Consider the following 18830-nt stretch of genomic DNA (forward strand, 5'->3'; position numbering starts at 1 on the left):
TATGGTTAAAAGTAATGTTTTTGTTCCAAGTTCAGTTATTTTTGCGGGTAATCGATGTCTTAGGTAAAGTATCTGATCATCCTTCCCGTTTTGGGAAATGTAAGACAATAAGGCTATATTTGGTGGGTTAAATTAAATGATGGTGTTGATTGGACTCCAACTTTATCTATTTTTTTATTATTCTCAAACTATTAAATTAAATTTGTAATGGATATATTATGGCGCATTATGTCTCATAATGTTTTGTATAATTGTTATACCGTGCTAAACGTTTCAATTTAACGCCTGGTCCGTGCTCTCGCGATACTACCTCGAGCCTATGTGAGACAACGAGGCGGACGTCCGGTCTCTTTCCCGTGGCGGACCATCGTAGGGTGGGCTAAACAAGATGAAGGTACGAAGATTGCTTGGAATTGTAGCAGCTTTTGAAATCATTTTTTCAAAAAATTGTCAGAAATAATCAAGCACAAGTCTCTATTCTTTACATTCGTATATCATGTTTCGTGATAAACTGTTTTACTGTTGAAGATGCACATTGATTGTCTTAGTGGCTAGTGGTGGCTAAGGTCTACCAAACATGGCGGCCCACTGTCGAGAATGTGCTAAACCTTCAGTTTAATTAAACAACAAACCTATAACTTATGCATTTAGGGCTACACACGTTTCCTGTATTCGTTTTTTAAAGACTGATTATAGACGTTTCCAAAAACCGGTCAAATTGTATAAACCGCCGTTTCCCATTGACTGCTATGTTAACGTGTTTCCTCACGTTTGCCCACAGCCGTTGACGTGGCTACACCGAACCGTGAATATAATTCCTTCTGTCCCCAACACACTAAAATCCCGATGTGTTCTTTCCTTTGCAGCTCAACATCTCATTCCCCGCTACTGGCTGCCAGAAGCTGATCGAAGTTGACGATGAGCGTAAGCTGCGTACCTTCTACGAGAAGCGTATGGCTACTGAAGTGCCTGCAGACCCCCTGGGAGATGAGTGGAAGGTAAACCTCTTTATTTATTGTTGGATTTAAAGCGCTGTTGGCTTAAACTAAACAGGTCGGTAATAGCCCCATGCTAAACCACCGCTGCTTTACATTTTAGCTTTGGCATTGTATGCACTACTCAACATTGTATGCATTACGGTTGGTCGTTTCTTTTAAGCAAAATAGCTCATGAGGTGACACTTAATAGTCCTCAAATATGCTAGCCCATGTTTCTTTCTATGGTTATGTTATTCGCGGTTCTAACCTCTTCTGCTGCCATTCATTTTATGACGGGCATATATAGGTTCAATTGGCATCTATTAGTCCTCCATGTAGTTCTACACATGCTACCCTTTTAACACGTACAACTGGGCTTTGTAAGTAAGTGCTTGGCTGTTTCTGCTTCAACCTAAACCACTTGTTTTTGGCACTCCAGTAGACCCTTTCTGACTCTACCATAGTCATTAAGGGGGGACATAAGTTGCCATAGTAACTGCAGAGCTGCCCAATCAAATACGACCAGACCTGTCCATGGCTGGTTAACCTGTGCTGCTCTCTCATACTGTATTCTAACCCTAAACCAGTGTTCGCAACACTAAGCTGCATGGAGATGGGATAGTGGGGCGTATTTGGGTGGGGTGGTGGTTGGCATCACTTGGAAGTCCACTCTTATCAGTTCTAGTCTGTATAGATCCAATAGTAGGTAACTGACCTTTCCCTCCTGTCCATTCCCCAGGGTTACATGGTGCGCATCAGTGGCGGTAACGACAAGCAGGGCTTCCCCATGAAGCAGGGTGTGCTGACCCACGGTCGCGTGCGTCTGCTGCTCAGCAAGGGGCACTCCTGCTACCGCCCCCGCAGGACCGGCGAGCGCAAACGCAAGTCTGTCCGTGGCTGCATTGTGGATGCCAACCTCAGCGTCCTCAACTTGGTCATCATCAAGAAGGGTGCGTAGCCGACTTGTGACGTTGTACTTGTGCAACTATTGGTGCTTTCAATCGTTATTTAGCTACATAGCCGTTATGTTGTGCAGTGTTGCGATAAGGCATGTGCAACCTAGAGTGAATGGGATTTGGGAACGCGATAAAGTAAGTTTTACCTGTTGGATCTTGTTTTTTTTTGCCCTGTAAAGTGGCTCAATAGGCGACAGTGAACCTTTTTGGGTACTGGCATTAAAGGTCAAACTATGCTGGGGCCTGACAGTGAGTTTTCTGTTAGCATTTGCTCAGTATGGTGCTGTAATACCTTCCATTCATTAATAATAGATTTTAAGGCTCAATTCCACTATGATGTCTGATCTGTTGCTCGGGTAGAATCAGGTTATCATTGAGGTTGTACCTAACTGCCCAAGAGTCAAAGTTCTATTGGGGGTTTTAGTCTCATTCAATGTGTTGCCAAAACTTGATGCATGTCCCTCATTCAACTCATTCATTGTTGGTGGCACTCCAGTAGACCCTTTCTGACTCTACCATAGTCATTAAGGGGGGACATAAGTTGCTAAAGTAACTGCAGAGCTGCTCATTCTAATACGACCGGACCATTCATGTCTGGTTAAACTGTGCTGCTTTCTCACTTGGTGCACGTCTATTGTAATACGTTCTATACATTGTTTTTTGTGCCCATCACTGTTGTCTAACACCTGCTCATCCCCCTGGCTGCAGGCGAGAAGGAGATTCCCGGCCTGACCGACAGCACCGTCCCTCGCCGCCTGGGACCCAAGAGAGCCAGCAAGATCCGCAAGCTCTTCAACCTGTCCAAGGAGGATGATGTCAGACAGTATGTTGTCAGGAGACCCGTGACTAAAGAAGGTGAGCGTTCATTTTGCCTCCTGACATTGAATCTTTTCAGGTGTATAGGCAGGTTTGAAGTGTACAATAGGTATTATATCCTAATATGTGCTTTGTTGCTCTTGCATGCATTTATGAGGTCCTTTGCAGTCAACGCACAGCCCAGTATCTCTACACTGCCATCCCATCGCCTGTGTCCTAACCCATCGTCACTCCATACTTCATATAATTGTTTAGTGTTATAAAAAAAAAACAGTTATGTTAACGGAAATGGGAAGTCCAATATGATAGTCTGCTAACCACGTCTACTTGTCTCTGTCCAGGCAAGAAGCCCAGATCCAAGGCCCCCAAGATCCAGAGGCTGGTGACCCCCCGCGTGCTGCAGCACAAGCGCCGCCGCATCGCCCTGAAGAGGCAGCGCACCCTGAAGAACAAGGAGGAGGCGTCCGAGTACGCCAAGCTGCTGGCCAAGAGGATGAAGGTACGAGCCTCACCTCCTCACTTCACATGTTGAACTTAGTATCTCTGCTGGTACCCCAGAGGTGTCCCGAAGCATGGCTTCTCTTTTGAATGGCATTCGGGATTTACGTTTTCTTTTGGCTGAGTCTTAGAATTTGTCATTCTTTTTTTTATGCCATGCGTAAAGGTTAGGCTCAAGTATTAAAGTGGTGATGTGGCTATTCCCTGCCACATCAGCGTACTGCACGTTTTTTTAAAGACCACTTTTACCTCAACCAGCTGTCTACCTAATTTTTTACTAATTTCCTGTTTGTGTTCCTTGTGTTCCAACAGGAGGCTAAGGACAAACGCCAGGAACAGATCGCCAAGAGGCGTCGCCTTTCCTCCCTTAGGGCCTCTACATCCAAATCTGAGTCCAGCCAAAAGTAAACTATGGAAAAAAAAATAAAAAACATTTTTTGCTGAAATCGTTTGTTGTCTTCAGTTCAGGTTGACATCAAAACAAATACTTGGTTTTTGAAAGGCACTTCTAGGAATCTTGTCGTTTCGAAGCGAAAGGGCATTCTTTGCAAGACGGATTCAAAACATTTAAAGTACGACCAAAACATTTCAAGTGTGCCTGCCTTGTCACCAGCAAGAATAATTTCCCTTTGTACCTACAAAAGAGATGGAAGCGATGTTATAAAGCCCTACCATCACTTTGTGGGGAAACTAAATTTCCTGGTTTGGGAACAATTATTTGGCAAAGTGACTTGTGGCTTGTGGGGAATAGTCTCCCCAATATTCAGAGCCTGAGGTGAGGTTCTGGTGTATACTACATGTGAACACGCCAAAAATAAACAGGATAACACTTTTTGCCAGGATTTGTTTGTTATTAACGCAAAGACTACCATCACGCAATATACGAGTTTGAGATCTCAATCATTAGATATGGCCCAATATCCTGAGATAGCGAACCAATCAAATTTTGTCAACTTAGGTTTACGTGTAGCATATACTAATATTAAATAGAGTAGTCCATGGTCAGCGCCCTACCTTAGGGGCTCAGTTTGACCACTAATGCAGCCAACCCATAGACGTTTATTTGGAAAAATGTACTTATCGTTAATGGGGAAATAAACATTAACCAACATTTAACTAATGGTCTTGCAATCATTAATGTGATCAAGATTAACTTATTAAACTTAAGTTTGTGTAAAAGAAAAATGAATGTATAGTATTCTTCAAACAAGGCCAAATTTAACTTATTTTAAAAAGCAAAGGGACGCGTGTGATATCCAGAATAGTTGATCTACCCTACCCAGCCTTGAAGACATCTGCATGTTTCAGTAACTGGCTACCTTCTTGCCTGGGGGCTTTAGAAGACCTAAGCTCTGAGCAGGTGGCTGAAGGATCTCGATCATTCACCGGAGACTAGCCCTAACCTTTTGGGACTCAATTGCCTGAATACATAATTCTTATTAAATGTTTGGAGGTCTATTTCCTACATAGTGGCTATTTTAGGGATCTTAACTCGTGAGGCAGTTTTTTGTAAGCCATAGGTGCCGCCATCGAGTTCGAAACAGGTCATCAAGCTTGCCACTAACTTTATTGGGTATATTTGCTTAAGCAAAGGGTATTTAAAGCACAATAGAAACCATCAACGGCTTCAATCCTTGTCCTCACGGTGCAGCATGAATCAGTCTACCAGGTTAAACCACAAACCCACATGTCATGCCACCAGGTGTGGGAGTGATTAGCTGGCACTAGCCGTTTGGCACTATGATTTTCATAGTGACATCACAAGTGGGCGTGTACCCAGATATATGAAGGATAGATGAGCGACATTTGCTACAATCCACTGGGTAGGCTGTAGGACTGATCTATCCTGATGCATCATGGTGGCATGACTTGAGCCCTTCAAGACTTTAATTACCCAAGTACTCAGGACCTGGGCCAAAATGATGATCGTGACATTCTGGAACCCAATCTCAAAACATGTTTCCAGCTCAAGTAGGTTTGGATAGAGCTCAACTATGAACAATATCACAGGGTTTCTAGCACAAGCTCTTGCAGTATTCCTGAACTATGAAAGGCAAGCAGATTTGATATCTGTCGTACTTCAGTTGACTCAAGTCACAAGAGCAATACATAATATTTTAATTTGAATACAATTTACACCTCAGTGAAAAAGCAGAAGGCCACCCAATAAGTATATCTACTTGAACAGGATTTCACGTGCTGCATTACTGAATGCTGACGGCATCTTCAGATGCCTCTTTCTGTACTTTCCATTAGTGAAGGTTTGTGGAAGAACTGGGCTTTTGCCGGGGGACGGATGTTTGACAGGCGAGCCATTCAAGGCCGCTCTGGGTGAAGAAGTCGGTCGTAGAGAGGGTGTGTCTTTTTTGGAGTATTGTATAGCTGAGTGTTTATCTGAGATCGAGCAGAGTTTCAGAGTTTCTGTTGAATCTGCTGGCTTAACAACCCAGTCAGCAGTTGCTCCATCAAGTCAGGAGACTTGAACACCAACTGTGGAAGAAAATAAGGACACTTTCAGATGGGAGTCAAACAAATAAAGGAGATCTGGAAGCCAGGGGCCAACCTACATCAAATTCGATTGATTTTTTACATGGTTTATTGTGTGAGCTACCGGTGCAAGCCAGCGCACCCTTCACCCCTTCAGGGTGATATATATCCAGGACGTTGATGATTAGTTGGTTATATTTTAGAACTCCACAGGTTATTTGTTAGGGTTGCTAATTGGCCTGACTCCTACCAGACACCACTACCAGTACTACTTGGCGAAAATTCCTCCTCCATGTGCTGCTTGACCTGGGCCTGGTACTCCCTGAACTCCACGGTCACGCCAAAATGTTCCTGGAAAGAATGTGTTTTGTGTTGGAGCTTGAGAATGTTCTCAAGCAAAAACATTTATTCACAGTCCATCTACTCATGTATAAATATCAGTTTCCAGTGCCGTTTGGTATATCCTCCTATGCAACCCTGGACGGAATATAACGCATTCAGTATGACTCCACATGCGGTGGATTCTCTATAAAATATTTGCAAAATGATAAATTGGATTGAAAGGGAAACATTGGGTCTTGTTTAGACTAACTTAATGTAAACAACAAAGTATATACAGTAGGGTCTAGAAACCTTTACATGGTGCAGTGTAAGCTGCTCCTCAACTTGTGGCCGGTCAGAGAAGCCACCAGCTCAGCTGTAATGGTGCTGACCTGGCCAGCCTCATGGCCCTCCACACCCCTAACCTTCTCATCTACAAAGAGAGGGATGAGAACAAAGATGGCCTTCCAAGTATAAATTCAGGTCTCCCTGTTTACACTACTATACAATATGTTGTGCACAAGAGCTGTAGATAAATGACCGAAGTGTAAAAGTGTGCGAACTGCAGTGCTATGGCAAACGGCGACTATTAAAGGGGTGATATCATGCTTTTTCGACTTTTCCCATTGCTTTAGACAGTTATAACTGTCTAAATAAATCTGTCCATGTTGCATGAACACCACTGCTGTTGTACCAGTGGGGGGAGCCTTTTGTTCCATCAGGACTACAGTCATGCACAGTGCAGATTCAGAGCTGCGACCTGCCACATCCATCTTCCTCACCAGTGACAGGTTAGGCCCTTCGCCGCCAACATCACCGACCCTCAACTGCAGCTCCATCTTCCCCATGACCCATGTTAGGGTGTTCTGCCCCAGATGCATGGTTCCACTGCCTATGATGCTCATCAAGTCCTTCACCTCCAGAAGCTTGCTCCTCGCATCAGCAGGGATCTAAGGCAAAACGGATGGAGGGAGCAGAGTTGTTTGCATGTTTTTGATCACTATGAAAACGAATGTAAAGGAAGGAGCCTGTTCACCTGTTCTGTTGGTTTCTGAACCATGTGGGAATGTGTTCTCCAGTCTCCAGCCAATCCATGGTCCAGTTTCCTTTTCCCCCCTCCATCAGCTAAAGACAGCTTCAACAAAACCAAATGCTTACTTTTGGGCTCCATCTTATGGAAGACAGGAGAAAGAAAACTGTCATACACTGCTGGTGTATGTCATACACACCAAGATCACACTGATCTCCAGCAGGCTGCGGGCGGACCTCACTTCACGCTGGGGTGGTGACTCTAGTGTCAGAGTTGTAGACGGTCAGCAGAGTGCAGGCTGAGCAGACAATCGGTATATGGTATTTAGTGTGTCATCAGGGTTATAAGGATGGAAATCACGTACAACGAACACTTCATCAGCTGACATAGTTTGACTGTCCTCACCGGATTCGTGAACTTCTAATTTTTCGTCATGTTGCCTTGCATCTTTTTAGAATGCAGATTAGGGTATCCCAGTCACAAAACTACACCGATATTGTCAGCACGTTAGCGTGTATGGATGATCCACAGGAAAGTACCCGGGAAGAGGCTGGAGGCCCTATTTGAATCTCTTCTCTCACCTGCCCAATTCTCTTTTTGGCGGTATCCATAGCGGTATGTAAATAGCATACACTGGAGAACAGTCATGAACCAAGACCACGGGCAGACTAGTAGCGGGTCTGAATGACATGTAGCCTAATTTGAGAGAAAACTATTTTACTTTAGTTTTGTAAATGACTTAATGAGCTTTGTACAGACTAAATTAGTCAATTATAAATGTAATTAGCCTAACAGCCCAAATGATTAGGCCTAACTCCCACGTAGTTGTCAAATCCGAACACCTACGACGATGTTATATCTATAAGGCTTATAAATTGGCTTGTTGTCAGCATGTTATGTGTAGGCCTATTTCATTCTCATCAGGTAAACAGGAACTTGTGTTTTTTTTGTCCTTGATACAGGAAGTTGAGATGCGGTCGAGAAACGATGCAGAAACCCTCTAGCGGTCCCGTGTTTACCCCCCTTCAAACAACGCGTCCCAAACAACACTTCCCAAAACAACCTCATTTACCAGGTGAAGACAGGGGAACGAGAACAGTTTTGTCCTGCAGTAGGATCTTTAGGCCTATTCAGCGTTTCTGAAGAAAGCCACTCGCCAAGAAAGAGTAAAGAATAGTCGTAAATTATGCTGAACATAATAATGTTAACTACTAATTGATAAATCTATCATGATAAAGTGTTATTTATAGGGATGCATTGTGGAGGCACGCGCGAGATGCGAGCCTCAGACGTAGGCAGACCGCTGATCAGCGGTGTGCGTGAGGCTGCAGTCATTCCGGCTGCATCTGGTTACGTGCGTGTTTGAGGGTATTTCTACTGCGTGCACGGTGATGTGTTTCAGTTTGCATGCGTCCATCATAAGGGATATGGGCGCTAGGGGGGTTAGGTCTCGCCTACAGAAAAATGCGAAATACAAACGCACGTGTAGTGGGTGGACCTTGCGTTCACGTGGCTCTGGCTAGCAGCACTGTGCAGCTGCATCATCCACAGCGCGAGCATCCTACTCAGCAAGCAGAACATCATGGAATCTGCAGAGTAAGTAGGGTATTCAAAATGTCTGGGTTTGAGTTCTAGGTTTGCATCGATATAGGTGATTGCGTTTTTTAGTGGAATGAAAATGCTTTTTAGCTTTTATTTTATTTAATTTTTTTGTATTATTTTCTCACAAGAAGGGGGAATAAGTAATCCAGTTTAACTCACAGTCAGATGACTTCAAATTTATATTTTTGTATTTATTCTGTATTCCTGTGGGTCTCGCTGTACATTCTTTCTGTCTTCTGTGTCTGCAAATTTAGCAAGTTATTTCTGTAACTGTAAACGTTCTGAGGAGTAATTACATGGTTAGTGGGTCTGTTGACCCCCTGAAGCAATCTCCCCATCTAATCACCATCACTGCATAAGTCTTTATCCGTTATCCATTCCATAAGTTTATAGTCATCTTTTTGTCATGACTTCCAGTGACCTTGCTGCCGATATATTTTGATCTGATTCAACTGCCAGGGCAATACATCTCTGATTTAAATTAAAGGTATCTGTAACAATGTTCATGCTACACCCGTGATGTTGGAACTGGATTATTGCATACTTAGTTATGGTAAAATGATAGAGGGCAGGAGAGGGTAACATGCTGCCATGTTGTAGACCTCCTGAGTGTGTGTCGTGATGGCTGGTTGACCCTGTTGCACATTGATAGGTCAATGCCCCACAGGTGTGCAGCCTCACCCGACACAGAGTCCAATCAGTCTGTTTCGGGCTAGGGGAGGCTGCTTAAACCAGCCATCGTCCACCACATCCACAGTAACCTCTGCAACAGAAAAAAACAACATTCAAAATAGACACCATCACCAAGAAAAGTGTTAGGGATTCAAATCTGAAGAGAATGGCTAATTTGTTTATAAAGTTGTCATAACAACAGTCAGTCCCCCCCCCCCCCCCCCCTTGCAGTGTGATCCGGCTCATCATGCAATACCTGAAGGAGAACAGGCTGTATCGGACCCTGAGCGCCCTGCAGGAGGAGACCACCGTGTACCTCAACACCGTGGAGTCCATCGACAGCTTCGTCCTGGACGTCACCCGGGGACACTGGGACGCCGTGCTCCTCGCCATCCAGTCCCTCAAGCTGCCCCAGGACACGCTGGTGGACCTCTACGAGCAGGCGGGACCCCCGAACCCCTCATCCCCCCTAGCCCTCCACACGTTGCTCATCCACTCTTTCCCTTACAGAGGACACTTAAATGGTTCTCTATTAATCAGAGGCAGGGTATCCGAGTGTGGAACAGTGTAGGCAATGAAGCATTGCTGTCTGGTCGTCTAGCAGATGCTCTTGTCCATAGCCACTCTTCGTGGTTTATAGTCGCTGTGAGGCAGCAGTCGTGAAGTGTGCCGGCAGTCCATGCGCTGCCATGGCTTTTCTAGCTTGCATTTCGCTGTGAAGATGAAGCGATTGCATACTTTAGCCCAAGTGGCGCGACGAATAACAGTATGAACGCGAGCGGCTTTGATTATGTATTACAAACATAAGGGTTGATAAATATGTCAAACATTTGGGACCCACGAGACACACAAAACACTATCCCAAAGAAGGAATTCCAAGAAAAACACACAATTTGAACCGACAGAACAGTGCAAAGAACTCTTTCTCCCTTTTTATCTCTCTCTCTCTTGCCCGCTCTCAGGTGGTCTTGGAGCTGATCGAGATGAGGGAGGTGGGCGCGGCCCGGTCACTGATGAAGCAGACAGAACCCATGCTGCTGCTGAAGAGGAGCCAGCCGGGGAGGTTCAGACACCTGGAGGGCCTGTTGACAAGGGCCTTCTTCGACCCCCGGGAGGTAGACACCCCAACACATCCATTGTGTGTGTGTGTGTGTGTGTGTGTGTGTGTGTGTGTGTGTGTGTGTGTGTGTGTGTGTGTGTGTGTGTGTGTGTGTGTGTGTGTGTGTGTGTGTGTGTGTGTGTGTGTGTGTGTGTGTTTGTGTGTGTGTTTTGGGAGCCTGCCTGAACCTACCTGTACGCCCCACCCTGCTCTAAATGTGGTGGTCCAAGTTGCCAGACGTTGCTAATGGTCACTAATGGTCATTAACGGCATGTTAACGTCAGATGGGCTATAATTGCTAGTTGCTAATTGCTTATATCCACTAAAAATCGTGGTCGCTAACAGTCTGTTACAACTAAAGCCCAATTACTAAGGAACTGAAAATATAAATAAATAAGATTACAGCTGGCGAAATAAAACTATGGACCAATCTTTGATAACTTGCCTCCCACCCCAGCAGAGATGGGAACACGTTGCTAAGCTCTGACTGGCCAAGCGGGTGTCCGCAAATCTTTGCCCCCTGCAGGCGTATCCGGGCGGCAGCGGGAAGGATAAGCGGCGGCGAGCCATCGCCCGGTCTTTGGTGAGGGAGGTCAGCGTGGTGCCCCCCTCCCGCCTCATGGGGCTGCTGGAGCAGGTCGGAGTGAGTGAAGCACTCCTTCATTATCCTCCGTCAGATAAAGGGTCTCCAGCTAGACTCCCTCATTATCCTCCTTCAGATAAAGGGCCTCCAGCTAGACTCCTTCATTATCCTCCTTCAGATAAAGGGTCTCTAGCTAGACTCCTTCATTACCCTCCTTCAGATAAAGGGTCTCCAGCTAGACTCCCTCATTATCCTCCTTCAGATAAAGGGTCTCCAGCTAGACTCCTTCATTATCCTCCTTCAGATAAAGGGTCTCTAGCTAGACTCCTTCATTATCCTCCTTCAGATAAAGGGTCTCTAGCTAGACTCCTTCATTATCCTCCTTCAGATAAAGGGTCTCTAGCTAGACTCCCTCATTATCCTCCTTCAGATAAAGACTAGACTCCTTCATTATTATCCTCTCAGATACGATCCTCCTTTAACCAACAGGTCCCTGGCTAGACTCCTTCATTATCCTCCTTTAACCAACAGGACTCTAGCCAGCCAAACATCGTGTCTATCCCAGAGACAATAACCCTCCTCCTTCATATATTTAATATCCTTTCACATTTCACATCACATTTTAAAGCATTCAATAAGTTCCAAAAAATGATACCACAAACGGGAGCCGTTCTCCTCATTCCGAGGAAGAAAGGTCTCCATTATCATTAGCACGGCGGCTGAGTCACGTTGCAGTCAGCCGCGCATCACTCAACAGAGCCAGCCGCGTTCCCCCGGGGGGTCTGCGTCATGGTCTGCCGTGCTGCTCCCGCCCCTACAGTCCCTGAAGCGGCAGAACCAGCTAGCCCTCCTGGCTCCAGGCGTCCCCGATGGCTCCTCCACCCCCTCCCCCGGCAGCGGCGCAGAGAACGGCCCGGAAGAGGAGGAGAGCTGCCCATCACGGCTCTACGGCCACATTAAGGTACTCGCCAGATGTTTGACAGTACAATGTCTGTGTATGTAATGGATCCTTGGATCGCACTTCACTTTACGGTCATTGAAACGGTTTTTGTGCAGTTGATCTTCTTGAGGACATGCCAGCTTAGTGGTTAGGGTGTTGGACTTCAAACACCAATGTCCAACATGTCATCCTACTGGTCCTTCACGCACACACACACACACACACACACACACACACACACACACACACACACACACACACACACACACACACACACACACACACACACACACACACACACACACACACACACACACACACACACAGATAAATAATTACTATCCGCAGCTGAAGGCACTCTAACAGTTTCCAGATGGACCTGCCTAAGGGCCTCTGAGCAAGGTTAACAAATCCAAAAGCTTACATCACCATGATTTATGGTTTAATCATCATCACAAACCCTCACAATAACCATCTTCAGAAACCACCAGCACCACCACATATTAAAAGCAGAAGTGTAGTGCGTAACTTCTAGATGTTCTTTTTTATCGTAGTTTGGACAGCAGGCGCACGTGGATTGTGCATGTTTCTCCCCGGACGGGAGGTACTTAATCACAGGCTCGGTGGATGGCTTCATCGAGGTGTGGAACTTCAGAACCAGGAAGATCAGTCGGGTAAGAAGACACTTCTCATTTCATCTTCACGGATCATTTTATGCCAATAGTTCAAAAGTGTTTGTGCTTCTGCGTGTGCGTGCGTGTGTGTGCTTGTCTCTGTGTGTGCGTGCTGCGTGCACGCGTGTATGTGCTTGCATACTGCATTGCGTGTGTCTGTGTTGCCGTGTGTTTTTGTACGTGTGCCCACTGGTGTGTAATTGCGTGTGTGCTTCCGTGTGTAGGATCTGAAGTACCAGGCCCTGGAGAGCTTCATGAGGATGGACGCTGCGGTGCTCTGCCTCGGGTTCAGTGCCGACGAGGACCTCCTGGCCACCGGCGCACAGAATGGCAACATAAAGGTCAGCACTCTACCAGCACATCATTCATTGAACGGCTGTGTGGTACATTGTGAGTGGGTTGGTCTCTCCTCCATGGTACCGCTTCGGCACCGCAGCACCTCCTCCTTGGACTCATTTAGAACTTTAGAAGCAAAGTTACCACTCTTTTTTCGATCTCTTGTTCTGCCAGGTCATCGTTATGATGTTAACGCTATGTTTACTTGGTTTGCTTTATCGACCGTGAATTTAGGTATTGGGAAACCAAGATGAAGATGTAGTGTGTGTGTGTGTGTGTGTGTGTGTGTGTGTGTGTGTGTGTGTGTGTGTGTGTGTGTGTGTGTGTGTGTGTGTGTGTGTGTGTGTGTGTGTGTGTGTGTGTGTGTGTGTGTGTGCAGGTGTGGAAGATCCACAGTGGGCTGTGTCTGCGCAGGTTTGAGCGGGCCCACTCCAAGGGGGTGACCTCTCTGAGCTTCTCTAAGGACAGCAGCCTCATCCTCAGCTCCTCCTTGGACTGTTCCATCAGGTGAGCAGCCCACTGGGCAGAGAACAACACGGTGGTAGACACAATAAAAACAGGGAATATTAAAAAAATAATATTGAATTATTGTCAATATAAATACAATATATGTTCGGTAGAATCATTTACAGTGAGTTCCCACATGCACTCTTACCCTGCAAAGTTCCGGGAGATCTCCCGTATGGGATCGATATTCCAGGAAATCCGCACCGTCAATCTGCCCGTTCAAGTCCTTCCTGTTCCAGCCTTCTGCTGGATTGTCTCTGGGCCCGGCCCCATATATTGCGGCACTGCTATGTGCCAGAAAGGGTGCAAGACAGAAAATTCCTAGAACCCAGATGCATGTGTGAATAGTGTTAATCACTAGCGCTATCCCAGTATTAAACAGAAAACTTTGTGTGAAAGAGGATTTAAGTGTAATTCCGGCAAATATTTAACCCAGGGTCTTAGTTTTGGCATGTAAACCCATAAAAACCTCGAGATACTTATTTAATTGAAAATCGAGTATAGAGTTTGCTCGGCGCAATGTTTGGCTTCCAGGTTATTGGCCCTGATTAGGGACCCTAATCATGCTACTCCAGAGGTTTGGTGCTATTTTGAGCTATATAAGTGGTTAAAAAATGCAGATTTTGAAACATTCACTGTGCCCCTAGCCAATGACATGGAAGCCAAACATTACGCCGGGCAAACTCTATACTCGATTTTCAATGAAAAAAGTATCTGGAGGGATTATTTGATGGGTTAACATGCCAAAACCAAGACCCTGGGTTCAATTTTCGCTGGATTACACTTTACGTTTTTTCCTGTAAAAATCTCAGTACATTTTTTCAACTGCATTGTTTTGTTTGCTGGGTGCATGTGTTCATGTGTTTCTGAATCTAACTGATACACCTGTTAAATCATGTGATTTCTTTCTCAGAGTGTGTTGCTTACAGAATGCTCGCTAAGGTAATGCTAAATTTGAAACAACTAAATATAGACTTGCGCATGTGCATTGCTTATTTGCAAAGGGGGGGAATGCTTTGGCTTAACTTCAGTTGAAGGGGATTTTACGACTTGTGTTCCAGTTTGGCTTTTCCTAACACATAGCCATACAAACCGACAGAAGGGCTCGATAATTACAATCCCCACCTGAAGGTGTGCTCACAGTTTCCAGATAGAGTTGCCTACAGTCTTGTCATCCTAATCAAGGTTAACAGTTCCTGCAGATCCAATATGGTAGCTTAGTTTACAGCCTAGCCTGCAGCGTCCTCTGCTTTCCTCCTAGTCCCATAATTGTCCCCTGGTACCATAATAGAATAATGGATGCTCCTTTCCTTTTTGACCCCCACACACACACACACACACACACACACACACACACACACACACACACACACACACACACACACACACACACACACACACACACACACACACACACACACACACACACACACACACACACACACACACACACACACACACACACACACACACACACACCGTCTACAGATTATGCAACGTGGATGTACACTTTGCGTTACATGAACGCTTGACCTAGCGTCAACACACATAGAGACACTAATACATATTTCTCCTGCTCATCCCATGCAACACAGCACAAGCTTCCCTTTTAGCTCAGGGAGTCTTGAGCATCCAAGTGTATTACGTTGTCCGTGTACTGCAGCATGAGCACATGGTCTGGGTGAGTGGGAGAGCAACACACAGTCCATGTGTGCCTGGAACAACAACGCTGCAACATGTGCATCGCACTCAGTACCACCACTCTGTTCCAAACCGCTGCTCCTGCACCCTCAATCGCCAAGGAAGGAGAGGGAGGACGGGGGGATACAGAGAGGGTTAGGAAGAGTGGGGGTGAACAAGAGAGACGGCAAGAGGAAGAGAGCATGGAGAAAGAGTGAGGGGGAGTGAAAAGGGAGGGTGAAAGAGGGTGAGATGGAAAAAGAGGGTTAAATGTGCGTCCACATTGTGGTGCTTGAAGCTAATCTCATGGCATTTTATAGGAGCTAAAAATACCCTACACCCATCAGTGGGTGTTTGTTTGCTTTTCAACCCGATCCTTCATAGCCCCCATCTGGAGGAAATGCAGAGTGGCTGGTGTACAGAAAAGAGACGGCTGCTTCTGCTGTATACTGGATCTCTCTCGCTCTATCCCCTCTGTCTTTCTCTATCCCCTCTCTCACCCTCACTCTCTCTATCCTTTCTCTCACTCACTATATCCCCTCTCTCATTATCTCTCTATCCCCTCTCTCTCTCTCTCTCTCTCCTCTCCTCTCCTCTCCTCTCCTCTCTCTCTCTCTCTCTCTCTCTCTCTCTCTCTCTCTCTCTCTCTCTCTCTCTCTCTCTCTCTCTCTCTCTCTCTCTCTCTCTCTCTCTCCCCTCCTCTCCTCTCCTCTCCTCTCCTCTCCTCTCCTCTCCTCTCCTCTCCTCTCCTCTCTCTCTAAACCCACTCTCTAAACCCACTCTCAATCCCAACAGTTTTTTCCGACAATTGCTCTTTAATAATTGATTGAATCCATCCTCCCTGTTTCTCCAGGATCCATGAGATGCGCTCCGGGAGGACGCTGAGGAGGCTGTGCGGTCACGCGTCCTTCGTGAACGACGTGTCCTTCACCGAGGACGGCCGCCACATCCTCAGCGCCTCGTCCGACGCCACGGTCAAGGTAGTCCCCGATGCGATGCCGAACGCTACGGGACACGGCCGCGGAGCCGTGTTGTACCATCTTCCACGCGTCATCATAATCACATGACCGCCGTATAACAGAGTTCTGGTGTAAAAATATTAACGATGTTTAATGTCCGATATTAACTGTTAAAATTGGACATTAATATCGTTATATGGTGATCGTTATATGGTGATGTCGAAAGATGGTTTATCGTAGAAGTTTGTAGACAATGATACATGACCTGGAGCTCCATGTTGCCATGTAGCAGGTCTCTCCCAGGTGAGGCTGCTAAAACCCGCCGCCATCCATACACACTCTGCAGTCACTATTATCATTTTCCCTCCCTCTGCTGATAATATAGCCTATTGCGAAGCCAGCCTGAATGCGGCGAGATCCCATCGGGTTTGATGGTCTGGCTGTATGACGCTACCACTAGTAGATACAAAGCTACATCGGTGCACCCCTAAGGATATTCCTGTTTGGATCATTCCAGATCTGGAACACGAAGACGTCAGAATGCCTCCACACTCTCACCGCACTGTCAGGCCCGGACACCCCGGTCTACAACGTCCTGCCCCTGCCCCGGCACCCTGAGCTCTTCGTGGCCTGCACCCACTCCAGCACCCTGCTGGTGCTGAACCTACAGGGTCAGGTAGGGGGGAGGACCTCAAGACCGACACATGCACCCTTCATGTGCCACGAGTAGGGCTGAACGATTAATCTAATTCAAACCGACATCGCAGTGTAATAGAATGCAAATTTGCAAATCACTAAGGCTGAGATTATAAAATAACTAACTTCTTTTACTTTATATGTCATTATTATTATTATTAAAAAATGTATGATTTGTTACTGTGACTGACTGGAGATCAGTCAGATTTGTATTTTTTTTTCTTTAACAATTCAATAGTTCAATAAAAAAAAATGGTTAAGCCGTAGCCACGATCATCGCTCGACATGTCCTCATCGAATGATGCCCAAAACATAGGGAAAGAAAATGTCCCCTTTCCATGTGTAGAAATGACTCGTGCCATCCTGCTGTTTTCCGGGGTTCTCCTGTGCTATATTCTCATGTTAGTATTTTGTATTCAATATACAATATCAAAGCATTTAATTTTGTTTTGGCGTATATTATGTTTTAGTTAGAGTCTTGTGACCTGGTGCAAGTGATCTCTGTCTCTGTCCCCGCACGGCCGTGTTGGCCGCAGTGCCCAGATGAAGTGTGAGACCCCCGTCTGCCCCTGTAGACGGTGAGGACGCTGAGCTCCGGGCGGACCCAGGGAGGGGAGTTTGTGTGCTGCGCCGTGTCCCCGCGCGGGGGGTGGGTCTACTGCGTGGGGGAGGACCGCGTGCTCTGCTGCTTCCGGCTGGCTACGGGACGCCTGGAGAAGACCCTCACGGTACGTCCTGTCGGTGATATCCGGGCGCTCCCCGCGCTCGGCCAGGATGACGGAATAGCACAGGTAGTCTTTCAGGGGATCTGGACTTTGTCCACTAAGACGTCGTCTGATACGGGCCCGTAACCCAGGGCTAGACTAGGGCCCATGCAGTGATTGCAAATTGATGACCAACAAGGCTGAATCAAGAGTGTGTTACATTTCTCTCCTGCCCGTCTCTCTCTCTGTCTCCCTCTATGTCTTCGTCTATGTCTCCCTCTCTGGACCACAGGTCCATGAGAAGGATGTGATTGGCATTGTCCACCACCCTCATCAGAACCTGATCGCCACATACAGCGAGGACGGGCAGCTCCGGCTGTGGACGCCATAGGTCATAGGTTGTCATGGCTGTAGGGCTGCAAACAAGTATAATCTTTCTCTTCATTTTCAACAATCCATTGTTTATATTCTTTGAGGTGAGGACTTTATTCGTGTGGACAAGTTATTCATGAGGCCAAAATAATGACAATTGACCAGATCTCAAAGCGACATCATGAATTTGCAAAGGCCACCGAGAAAATTATTGAAGCATAATTGAATAACCAGAAAGGAGAAACTTTGGGGATTTTATCAAGTGATAAAACAGGGATTGTTTGGTAATAATAGAGCAAAACGGAGCAGAGAAAGGAAGGGTGGAAGGTGAGTGGGAGGAGGGGGCGGGTTTTTGGTAGTTAAGTTTCATAATCTTGTGCTTCTCTGCTCTTTCCCTTGATACCTCTTGAATTTTACCTACAGCAGCTTTAATAGTGGATGAAAATGTCTCTCTATTGCAGATATACTTGCAAATATGTCACTATTGTGTACTTACCCTAGATCAAATAAAGCAGCAACTGTGCATTTTATATTATCAGTGGTTATGTACTACCACGGTGCTGTGTATAATTAATTGTCTTCAAGGAAAGGCCTGTGGCATATACCTGTTCGGAGCATTATTAGAGCATTACTGTATCTTATATATATCATGTAAATTGGATTTGCTGGTCTGTGTATATATGTATATTCTGTACATAACATTAGATTTACTGGTCCGTAAATATATTCTGTACATAACATTAGATTTGCTGGTCTGTAAATATATTCTGTACATAACATTAGATTTGCTGGTCAGTAAATATATTCTTTATATAACATTAGTTTTGCTAGTCAGTATACTTTCTGTATAAAAACATTTATCTGGTCAGTGTATATAATCTGTACACCTTGGATTTGCTGGTCGATATATATATATATTCT

The 18830-nt window shown here is 45.8% G+C and overlaps 2 protein-coding genes across 3 annotated transcripts; both read left to right on the forward strand.

Annotated features, from left to right (window-relative positions):
* Positions 1-315: 315 nt before the first annotated feature.
* Positions 316-3693, forward strand: rps6 (ribosomal protein S6). The gene is made up of 6 exons (XM_056585926.1): positions 316-394; positions 867-998; positions 1717-1927; positions 2642-2788; positions 3091-3248; positions 3560-3693. Exons 1-6 carry the CDS (start codon positions 389-391, stop codon positions 3653-3655), a joined length of 750 nt encoding a protein of 249 aa, XP_056441901.1. The 5' UTR covers positions 316-388; the 3' UTR covers positions 3656-3693.
* A 4076-nt stretch (positions 3694-7769) lies between these two features.
* Positions 7770-18226, forward strand: LOC130379222 (WD40 repeat-containing protein SMU1-like). Of its 2 annotated transcripts, none has more exons than XM_056585916.1 (12): positions 7770-8681; positions 9591-9801; positions 10322-10474; positions 10985-11101; positions 11862-12002; positions 12536-12655; positions 12880-12996; positions 13371-13498; positions 16032-16158; positions 16655-16813; positions 17409-17561; positions 17830-18226. In XM_056585916.1, the coding sequence occupies exons 1-12, from the start codon at positions 8668-8670 to the stop codon at positions 17926-17928; spliced, it is 1539 nt and encodes a 512-aa protein (XP_056441891.1). In that variant the 5' UTR covers positions 7770-8667; the 3' UTR covers positions 17929-18226. The 2 variants fall into 2 exon arrangements, with proteins under 2 accessions (XP_056441891.1, XP_056441892.1); XM_056585917.1 differs by having other exon boundaries at positions 7770-8160.
* The last annotated feature ends 604 nt before the right edge of the window (positions 18227-18830 follow it).

Source organism: Gadus chalcogrammus, chromosome 3, assembly GCF_026213295.1.
Source record: "Gadus chalcogrammus isolate NIFS_2021 chromosome 3, NIFS_Gcha_1.0, whole genome shotgun sequence".
Taxonomy (NCBI): Eukaryota; Metazoa; Chordata; class Actinopteri; order Gadiformes; family Gadidae; genus Gadus; species Gadus chalcogrammus.

Bases quoted from the DNA above. Each gene is read 5' to 3' on its own strand.
- rps6 (XM_056585926.1), top strand. The intron at 1,928-2,641 runs GTGCGTAGCCGA...CCCTGGCTGCAG, and splicing joins CTTGGTCATCATCAAGAAGG to GCGAGAAGGAGATTCCCGGC. The intron at 3,249-3,559 runs GTACGAGCCTCA...GTGTTCCAACAG, and splicing joins TGCTGGCCAAGAGGATGAAG to GAGGCTAAGGACAAACGCCA.
- LOC130379222 (XM_056585916.1), top strand. The intron at 10,475-10,984 runs GTAGACACCCCA...TGCCCCCTGCAG, and splicing joins CCTTCTTCGACCCCCGGGAG to GCGTATCCGGGCGGCAGCGG. The intron at 17,562-17,829 runs GTACGTCCTGTC...TCTGGACCACAG, and splicing joins GCCTGGAGAAGACCCTCACG to GTCCATGAGAAGGATGTGAT.